The sequence below is a fragment of the Chrysemys picta genome, chromosome 17, assembly GCF_011386835.1.
Source record: "Chrysemys picta bellii isolate R12L10 chromosome 17, ASM1138683v2, whole genome shotgun sequence".
Taxonomy (NCBI): domain Eukaryota; kingdom Metazoa; phylum Chordata; order Testudines; family Emydidae; genus Chrysemys; species Chrysemys picta.
The window spans coordinates 5,837,450-5,846,972 of record NC_088807.1 but is presented as its reverse complement, the minus strand read 5'-3'; the positions used below and the strand labels follow the sequence as shown (position 1 = coordinate 5,846,972).

At 63.3% G+C, this 9,523-nt stretch overlaps 1 protein-coding gene across 1 annotated transcript; it reads left to right on the top strand.

The window, feature by feature from the left end:
* Positions 1 to 52: 52 nt before the first annotated feature.
* SIX5 (SIX homeobox 5) lies at positions 53 to 7,317 on the top strand. The gene is made up of 2 exons (XM_065570784.1): positions 53 to 3,277; positions 4,156 to 7,317. Exons 1-2 carry the CDS (start codon positions 2,242 to 2,244, stop codon positions 4,740 to 4,742), a joined length of 1,623 nt encoding a protein of 540 aa, XP_065426856.1. The 5' UTR covers positions 53 to 2,241; the 3' UTR covers positions 4,743 to 7,317.
* The last annotated feature ends 2,206 nt before the right edge of the window (positions 7,318 to 9,523 follow it).

Sequence of the window (9,523 nt, the reverse complement as noted above, 5' to 3'; positions counted from 1 at the left end):
TCTCCTCTGCAGGCACCCCATCCTGTACAGTCCTCTCCTGTTGGCACCCCCACTTGATCCTACATCCCCCAAAGATCCTATCCAGCTCCCCCTGGAAGGATCCCCCTTCAATCCTATTCACCCTCTTTAGATCCCATAGGCACCCCCTACAGGGACCTCCAACAGGCGGTTGGAGGGGGACCCTGACCTCTTGCAGGCATCCCTTTGTAGGGTGAAGGGGGACCTCAGCAAGAGGAACCCCCCGTGCAGGCATCCCCAGCTAGATACCCCAATATCTCATCCTGCTACAGGGAAAGGGGGACCCCAAGAACCTATAGGAACTCTGAAGCTGTCCCCCCAGGGAAAGGAAGAATCCCTTTTGGTGAGAGGGGATGGGGAGCCCCAGGATTCTGGAGCGACCCTCAAAAACAACACAACCCCTCCAGCGGGAGGGCACCCAGTAATAGACACAGGAAGCACCCTGTAACAGCACCTCCAAATCACCCAGGCAGCCCCCCCCATTGTGGGGTGCGCTGGACTGACACCACTCAGCAAGATGCACAGCTTCCCTCCCCAAGTCTCCCCCATGGGCAGGAGAGGAGCTGGGAGGGTGCACCCCAAAACCCCATGCGCCCCTCCCATCTCTCCCCCGGGACAGGCCAGCAGCCCCCCACATATTCATAGATAGACTCCCCCCCAACTTATCCTCCTACAGAGTCAGGAACCAATGCTGGGAGCCCCCAGAGAAAGCTAGATGCCCCCCAAAATCCTGTGCACCCAAAACCATCCCCCCACAATGCTGTGACTCCCCCCATGAGAGCAAGGTGTACCCCCAAATCATATGCCCCTTAACCCACCCCTCCACAGTGCTGGGACAACCCAAGGAGAGCTAGGTGCACCCCCAAATCATATGCCCCAACCCATCCCCCACAGTGCTTGGACCCATAGCAAGAGAAGTGGCCCCTCCCCACACAGCTCCCGAGGGAAGAGTGGTGGTGGGGGACAGGGTTTGCAGCCCCTCCCCGATACACCCTCAATACAAGAAGGGTTTGTGTGTGTCTTGACTCGGTGACCTTCCACCTCCCCCCCATGGTGTGTGTGGGGGGCTGTTCCCAACTCTCTCCCTTTGTTGTGAAATGTGAGACCCTCTTCCTCCATCCCCAGCTGTCTGGCATCCTGGTGATTTTACCTTCCAGCCGGTGCTGGTATCCTCCCCCCGGGGGCCAGTGAGTGCGGCCGGGGGCCTGGGGCAGCTGGGTCCCGCGGGGCTGGAGACGTGGCCTGGGACGGCCGGATCTCTGTGTCGCAGCTCCTTGTACCCTGCCGCGTGGCGGGGAGGCCGATGCCCGACCGGGAGGTATGGGGGGTGACTGAGACCCCACAACGAATTTAGCGCTGGGTCTCTGCTGCCTTCCCTAGATCTGTGGGGCCAGAGCCTCGGCTGGGGGAGATCGGCACAGCCCCAGAGATTCCAATGGAGCGACGCTGATTGACCCCAGCTGGGGATCTAGTTCATGGCCTGTGTTATGCAGCACCACCGGACGTAGTGGAGTCTCCGGCTCTGGCCATGTGGGCTCGGAGGGCCCCCCTCTGGCTGGAATCAGTCTTGCTGGGACTCTGCTGGGGGCTGGGGGAACTCTTGGTTCCCTGGGGAACTTTCCTACCTGTGGTGCAGCCTGGGGACCCCGGGTAGGTTTGTGTCACGAGGTAACTGAGCAATCGGGAGGGTCAGGAGCTTTCAGTGCTGTTAAACTCACTGGCCCAGCTCAGGCACTGCTCAGCCCCAGAGTGAGAGGCAGGCCCTGCCCCCAGGAGCCGGCAATCTGACTGTACAAAGGGGAAACTGAGGCACGGGGCGAGGAAGGGACTCGCCTAGCAAGCCGGAGCTGGGATTAGAACTCAGGTCTCTGAAGGCCCAGTTGGTTGCGCTACCCACTGGGCTATGTGGTCTCTCATTGTTCTCTGGATATCAGCCCCCTTTATGGTGGAGGCAGTAGCTGGGGGGGGGTGCGACAGTTCTGGCTAACCCCCCGCCCCTGACAGTCCCTCTCTCCCCGCAGCGAGTCGGACGGGAACCCCAGCACAGAGGACGAGTTGAGCCGGGGGCCAGAGGAGACTGAGCTGGCCGTGGGGACGCCCGCCGTGCCAGACGGGGCCGTCGCCGCCGGGAACCTCTTCTTGTCGGCACCCGCCGGGGCCTGCTCTGGGGCCTCGTCCATCCTGCTCAACGGCAACTTCATCACCGCGGCCGGCCCACAGGCCATGCTGCTGAACGGCGGCTCCGTGCTCCAGGCGTCGGGCGGCGTGCTCATTAACGGGCTGGCGCTGGGCGACAGCCAGACCATCACCCTGAGCCCCGTGGCGTCCACCCCGCCCGTGCTCCTCAACGGCGCTGCCTTGGGCGGGGCCAAGACCCCGCCTGGCGCCGGCCTGGAGTCGCCACCGGCCTCCTCGGCCAGGCCTGACATCAAGGCGGAAGCCGGGGAGGTGCTGCCCTCCATGGTGTTCGGCCCGGGCGCCGTGGAGGTGAAGACGGAGGAGAGCCAGGCCGTCAGGGCCCTGTCCGAGGTGCCCACGCTCCTTCCCCTGCCCCCGGCCGCGTCCGACCCGAAGGGGGCGCTGCTTCCCGCTCCTGCCGGCTCAGTGCCCCAGGTGGTGCCGTCGGGCGAGGAAGCCCCCTGCCCGGCCCCGGCGCTCCCCCAGCCGGTGGCCTCCGGCTCCCAGATTGTCCCCCTCTCCCAAGTGGTGCCCGGTTCTCAGCCCGGCCAGGCCCTGCCCGTGACGTCCCCTCCCCCGGCGGCCGCCTCGCTCCTCCAGGGCTCTCCCCTGCTGTCCTTCCCCGCCCTCACCTCGCCTATCCCGGGGTCAGCTCAGGCCACCCCGGTGCCCGCCGTGGTCCACGTCCCCGCCCCGCCCCTGATCCCCATCTCCCAGGTCTCACCCCCCTCCCAGGTAGTGCCCCTGTCCCAGCCGGCCCCAGGCACCCCGGTGCTGTCCCCTCCCCAGATGGTGCCGCTCTCACCCACCCAGGTCTACTCGGTGCCCCAGGGGGCCCCCGCCCCGCAGCTGGTGTCGGTGCCCCAGGGCTCCCAGCTCATCTCGCTCCCGCAAGTGGTGCCCACGTCGCAGGTGGTGACGCTGCAGCAGGGGGTGGGGCCAATCCAGATCCTGGCCAGCGCCACCCCGCTCAAGGTGGGGGCTCCGCCGGCGGCCAGCGGGACCGTGGGGCAGAGCAACGTGCACCTCATCAACGCCAACATGGGTGTGACCACGCTGCAGCTGCCCGCCGGCGCGCCAGGTACTGCCACAGGTGCCGCGCCGGGGGCGGGAGGGTGGGGCTGGCTGCGTTCGCCCTGGCTGGGGGAATGCAGCCGAAATGACTGGGGGAGGATCAGGGCCTGTGCCCTGGCCGGGTGGATTTGGGGGCTGCGTGCGCTGGGGGCCCCTGGCCCCCAGGTGCGGGGTGGAGGTGGAGGCCAGAGAAGATCTAGAGGAAGGACCTGAGAGCTGGGGAGAGGCAGGGACTGTTCCATGTATCCCAGAGAAGGATGGGGGGGGTCATGGACCCGGGCCCCTAGAGAGTTTATTTTGGAGCACCGACGAAGCAGAGGGAGGCCTGGGGCTGTCGGTGTTTGGGGGTAGGGAGGAAGGGCGCTGAACCCTGGGACAAGGGTCCCAGGAGGTTGGGGGAGTCCCCGAGTCTTCCCACCAAGACCCCATGTCTCTCCCTGGGTCCGGGTGCAGGACAGGCTGTGTGTGTGGGGGGGAGTCTCTGGCCTGGGGGCTCGCTGACGGGGGCTTGGGATGGTCAGGCTGGCCCCTTCTAGCCTGAGACCCGGAGAGCGGGAGAAGCTGTCCCACATCCCCCACCAGGTCGGTAGCAGAAGTGGGAATAGAACCCAGGAGTCCTGGCTCCCAGTCCCTCCTACTCGAGTCAGGACTCCTGGGTTCTGTTCCCAGTTCTGGGAGGAGAGTCTGGTGGTTAGAGCCAGGGAGAGTGGGGGAGCCAGACTCCTGGGTTGTATTACCACCTCCGTTGATGACTTGCTGTGTGACCATGGGCTAGTCCTTTCCGCTCCGTTCCCCTCAGTCTCCCCAGCTGTACAATGGGGCTGATGAGACCCACCCATCTGAGGCCTGTGGGGTTTCCCCCCACCCCTCTTCTCCCCTCTGCAGGGAACTTCCTCCTGACGAACTCAGTGCCGGGCGGCGGCACCATCCTCACCGGCATGACGCTCCAGCAGGGCAAACTCATCCTGACCGCCACCTTCCCGGCCACCATGCTCATGTCCCCGGTGCTCTCCGCTCCCGCCGGCAGCCTGGCCCTGCCCATCAAGCAAGAAACGGCGCCTCTAACAGGCACCAGCGCCCCCGTCCCGGGGCCCGTGAACTCCGAGGGCGCCGGGGCGGGCCCGCCGGCCTTGGCTTTCGGGGACGGTGTAGCCGGCCGTCAGCCTGGCGTCCTCTCGAACTTCCCCCAGGAGGGCCTGGTGCTGTCCCCGCTGCCTCAGCCGGCAGCGTGGCCCGGCTCGGCGGGCATGGAGATGCAAGCGGCTGGCACCGAGGGGCTCTTTGAGATGGAGAAGGGGGCGGTGGAGGTGCTGGACGGCACGGAGCCGAGTGGCCTCCTGCTGCCTGAGGGTGAGGGGCTACTGCTGGGCAGCTCAGGCTGCGACCCCCTGGATCCCGAGGGCCTCGACTCGGATGAGAAGGTGCTGACCCAGCTGCAGTCGGTGCCGGTGGAGGAGCCCCTGGACTTGTAAGAGGCTCGGCGGGCGGGCGCGAGACGGGACCGGGGCGCCACCTCCTGGGGGGAGGGGTCTCGGCCCCTCCGTGCCTTCGCTGCCCCCGGCGCGTCACATCCAAACTCTCCGACCTCTGTAGAGCTCCGAGCCCTCGCCCCGGATCCCGCTGCCAGGGGGCCCTGGTGCTGCGGGCCCCTGAAAGGCTCTGGGCAGTTGGGTGGTGCCGGATCCGTGGCTGCCGAGACCAAACACTACAATTCCAAACTTCGGGGGAGGGGGGGATCTGGCTCTGGCCAGGCAAGCTCCTAGCCCCCAGGAAGGGGGTGTCAGCTGTTGTGGCTTAGAGCGGGCAGGAGAAAAGCAAGTATTCAGGGGCTGCGGGGTCTCCCCTGCTCCTGCCCCCCCTTTCCTAGAAACACTAAGCGTCTTCCCAGAGCAGGGTGTGGGAGCCACACGGCGCAGGGGGGGTCTTGGTGCTAAGGGAGCAGGGTTTCTGGGGCAGCTGCTGATCGGACCCCAGGTCCCGTCGGTCGCTGCGGGAACCACTGACTTTGTTTTCGGGTGGAGGAAAATTCTGGGGCCTGGGTCCCTGCTCCCCTGTCCTGCCCTGGGGTTTCCCATAGTCTGCCACAGCCACAACCCTTGTGGGACCTGGGGGGCAGCGAATAGCCACACCCCCAATCCGCCCTCTAGGCTAGGAGCAGGGATAAGAACCCTTACGTCAGCTCCCCATGTGCAGGGAGAGGAATTATCGGGGTCACTTCTGCCCCGGTTAGGCTGCCGGAGTGGCACCGATGGGGCTGCGTGTGAATGTGAAGAACGAAATCCAAAGTCATCCCTAATTGCTCCCCCTGAATTTCATGGTTCCCCCCTTCCACTCCTAGACACTACAAACCAGCTGACCTGACTTCTTTTTTACCTGAAAGAATTTTTATATATAAAAATTATATATTTTTAGAAGGAGCAAATCCTGCTGCGTGATTCCAGCGTGCCTGGGACCGTCACCCCGGGGCGCCTCGCCCCACCAGTATTTAATGGTCTCACTGTTTTTTGAATCACTCTTCCAGCAGGAGGATAAACACCCCACGAGCTGAACCTTTTATATTAAAAAATAAAGTGCATTTAACTTTTGTAAACCTTCACTACGTCGGAGCGGTGGCCGCTCCTGCCTTGGCCAGCTGAGGCCGTGTTTCCCGCCAACCTGGTGGGGTTTGTTAGAGGGGGTACGTTGGACTGGTCGAAGGCTTTGGACTCCCCGAAATCACACTACAAAGCTACTGGAGAGCTGTGTTGGTACGGGGTCCTCTCCACACAGGATGCCTGGGTTCCAGATCTACCACAGAACAGGATCCCGCCCCCCGTGGAACAACCAGGTTCTAGATCTGCAGCAGAATGGGACCCCTGTGTCCCAGACCCACGCCAGATCAGATCCCAGCCTGATGGAGTGATCAGGTTCTAGATCTGTGCCAGACTGGGATTTCTGCTCCGTGGAGTAACTGGGTTCTGGATCCACGCTGGAGTGGGATCTGTCTGCCACCATGAAGCTGTTGGGTTCTAGATACACATCAGAAGGGGATCCCTGCCCCATGGAGTGCCAGATTCTAGACCTACATTGGGATAGAAGCTTTCCCCTGCCATGGAGATACTGGATTCTAGATCCATGTCTCGATGGGAACCCTGCCTTGTGGAGTAGTCAGTTTCTTGATCCATGGCAAGACGGGATCCTCCCCAAGGAAACCACCAGGTTCTAGAGCCACACTGGAACTGGAGCCTCGACAGTGCAACTGGAACCTCATCAGAATGGGTTCCCACCCCATGGAGCTTCCAGGGTTCTAGATCATCTGCCTGGACCCCAGCCTCATGGAGCTTCCAGATTCTAGATCCACACCGGGATGGGTTCCCACCCCTTGGAGCAGCTGGCTTCTCTTGGACCCACCTCAGAACAAGCTGCTCTTTGTGGTTTTTCAGTCTTCGTCATCTTCTGGGACCAGCTCCCCTGTCGTCCTCTCCTTTTCCCCGGTTCCGCATCCTCAAAATCCAGAGCTTCCATTGTGACTCCTTGAAGTTGTCCCCACCGTGGCACCCGTGGGCTCCTCCAGCACCCTAGCCTCCCATGAGCCTTCTGGATTTATCTGGCTGTCCAAGACGAACAAACCGGAGGGGGGGCGGGGTCAGCTCTGTCCGGCAAGCCAGAGGGGTGGCACCAGTGGTTCCTTTCCTTCCCCCTCCACCCGTGCACCATGGTTATCTGTGGAGGGACCCAGACTGGACACTTGAATCTTGGGGCACTGCCTCCTGTCCCACCCTCCCCACAGCTCCTCTCACCAGGTACTAGTGCATCTCACTATTATTATTATTTTCACCATTTTGCTACTTTTTTTTTTTTTTTTTGGTGAGGAACAATCATTTCTATCCGAGATTTTTTTTTTTAAAGAAGCTTGTGTTGTCGTCGTCCCTGTACATTATTATTGTTGGTTTTTTTTTTAACGTAGCGCTCTGCGTGTGTGTCTCTGTCTGTCTGTCCATCCATCCATCCATCCTGGTACTGTATGAAATTTGTATATCCATAAATATATCTATATTCTATATAACACGGCCTGCTGCTGCTTGGGTTTGGGAGCGTGGTGGGCAGGGGTGGGGGGTGCCAGGGAAACTGGCAGCAGCTGCCCCCTTGGGTCCCCTTCCACTGCCACCCGTGACCTCCTCACTCAACCTCCCAGCAGGCCGGTGCTCAAGGGCGGCCAGGCTGGGCGTTGTCTCCATGGTGAGCGGCACCAGCAGGCCTCGTCCCTCAGCAACCCCCACCCTATCCCATGGCCTCCATCTTGTATGGCACCAGCACACCCTGGCCGTTAGCCCCCCAGCTTGAGTGGCACCAAGAGGCCCGGCCTTTTGCGGCCCGGCCTCTTGCCCCCCGGCTGTGAGCTACACCATCAAACCTTTGTCCCACGTCACCAGCCTTCTCTCCCCTGCCTGCCACTCACCCACCCCCCGGCCCTGTCACCCAGGCCGCACTGCCCCGTGCCTCACCCTGTGTGTGGAGCTGGTGGGGATTTGGGGGTGGGGGGTTTCACGGGGGGAAGGCGATGGAGGGGCTGGCCCTGGAGCCTGCGGCCTAAACCTGTACGTAGCCTCCTGGGCTGGGCCGCTCCCATTGCTCTAGCCAGAGTGTCCCCTATGCCCAGCACTGAACCAGCTAGCCCCACCCCGGCTGGATCTGCACCCGGCGGGCAGCGTCGCGGGGTGCCAGGCGCTGGCTTTGTTACCGCACAGAGAACTTCTGCTGAGACTCGCCCAGGCGTGCGTGTATGTGACGGGGATCCGCAAGGAGCAGGGCGGGGGAAACAAGGCCGAGTCAGGCCCCCACTCCGCAGGCAGGAGCTACCTGGACACCATCCCCCACAGGCAAGTGGTTCGCTTTGTGGTACCGCAGGCCTGGCTGGGCGGGGGCGAGATGCGCTCGCTGCCTCGGAGCGGCCTGGAGGTGGGCACAGCCTGCTTGGCGTGGGGAGGTGCGTTATGGTAGCGCCTTGGAGCGCCGGGCGTGGAGAAGCCCTGCCCCCCATCGCGCTAGGCGCTGTACAAACACCAGAGCCGACGCTTCCAGCCCCGGAGTGCCAACATGGTAAATCCGAGGGCGTGTGCGGTTCTTGGACTCGCCTCCGTGTTGCCTTCCTCCCACTGCTCCACCTCGGCTGGCCGCGTGCCTAGCACGCTAGGCCGGCATTTCGGAGGGCTATTCTCCCTGCAATGCTGTTCGTTAGCCCTGCTTGACCCCTGGGCCTTTGCCCTTCTGGGGAACTCCTGGCTTTGGTCTCCTCCCGTCCTGGGGTGAGACGCTGCCGCTGGAGGGTTTGTGAGACACAATCCAGACGTTTCCGGGAGGGGGGGGGGAAGCTGGATGCGGGGGCCTGGTGAGATCCCTCTAGCCTGACATTGGCCTGAGGCGATGGACATGGGTCAAGTTTGTGTCCTCTGTGTTTTCTGGCCAAACACTGGTCCCCTGGGTGCCAGCTAGTGGGTGACACCCCTGGGTGGGATGGAACTGCCGGTTCTCTGGCTAGCACAGAGGAGCAGGGCTGCATGGTGCAGAAGGGAGCAGGGCTGAGGGGTACCAGGAGGGGGGGCACAGAGGAGCAGGGCTGCGAGGTACAGAGGGGAGCAGGGCTGGGGGTGATAGGAGGGGGCACAGAGGAGGAGGGGAAGGGTGCAGAGGGGAGCATGGCTGGGGGGCAATAGGAGGGGGCATAGAGGAGCAGGGCTGTGGGGTGCAGAGGGGGGAGCAGGGCTGGGGGGCGATAGGAGGGGGCACAGAGAAGGGAAGAGGGTGTAGAGGGGAGCAGGGCTGGGGGGTGATAGGAGGGGTCACAGTGGAGCAGAGCTGTGGGGTGCAGAGGTAAGCAGAGCTGGGGGGCAATAGGAGGGGGCACGGGGGCTGTAGAGGGGAGCAGAGCTGGGGGGTGATAGGAGGGGTCACAGTGGAGCAGGGCTGTGGGGTGCAGAGTGGAGCAGGGCTGGGGAGCAATAGGAGGGGGCACGGGGGGTGTAGAGGGGAGCAGAGCTGGGGGCACAGGAGCAGGGCTGTGGGGTGCAGCGGGGAGCAGAGCTGGGGGGTATCAGGAGGGGGGTGCAGAGGGCGGAGATCCATGCACTGCACCCTCCTGGCAGCAAGGGGGGAAGGTCCAGGGCCAGGGATGCTCTTGCCCGCAGGGCACCGCTGGTCCCGGGGCTCCGCACTGGGGCGGCACAGCACCCGGAGGGTTTCCTCGGTCAAAGGGCAGAGGGCACCTGGTGCAGGG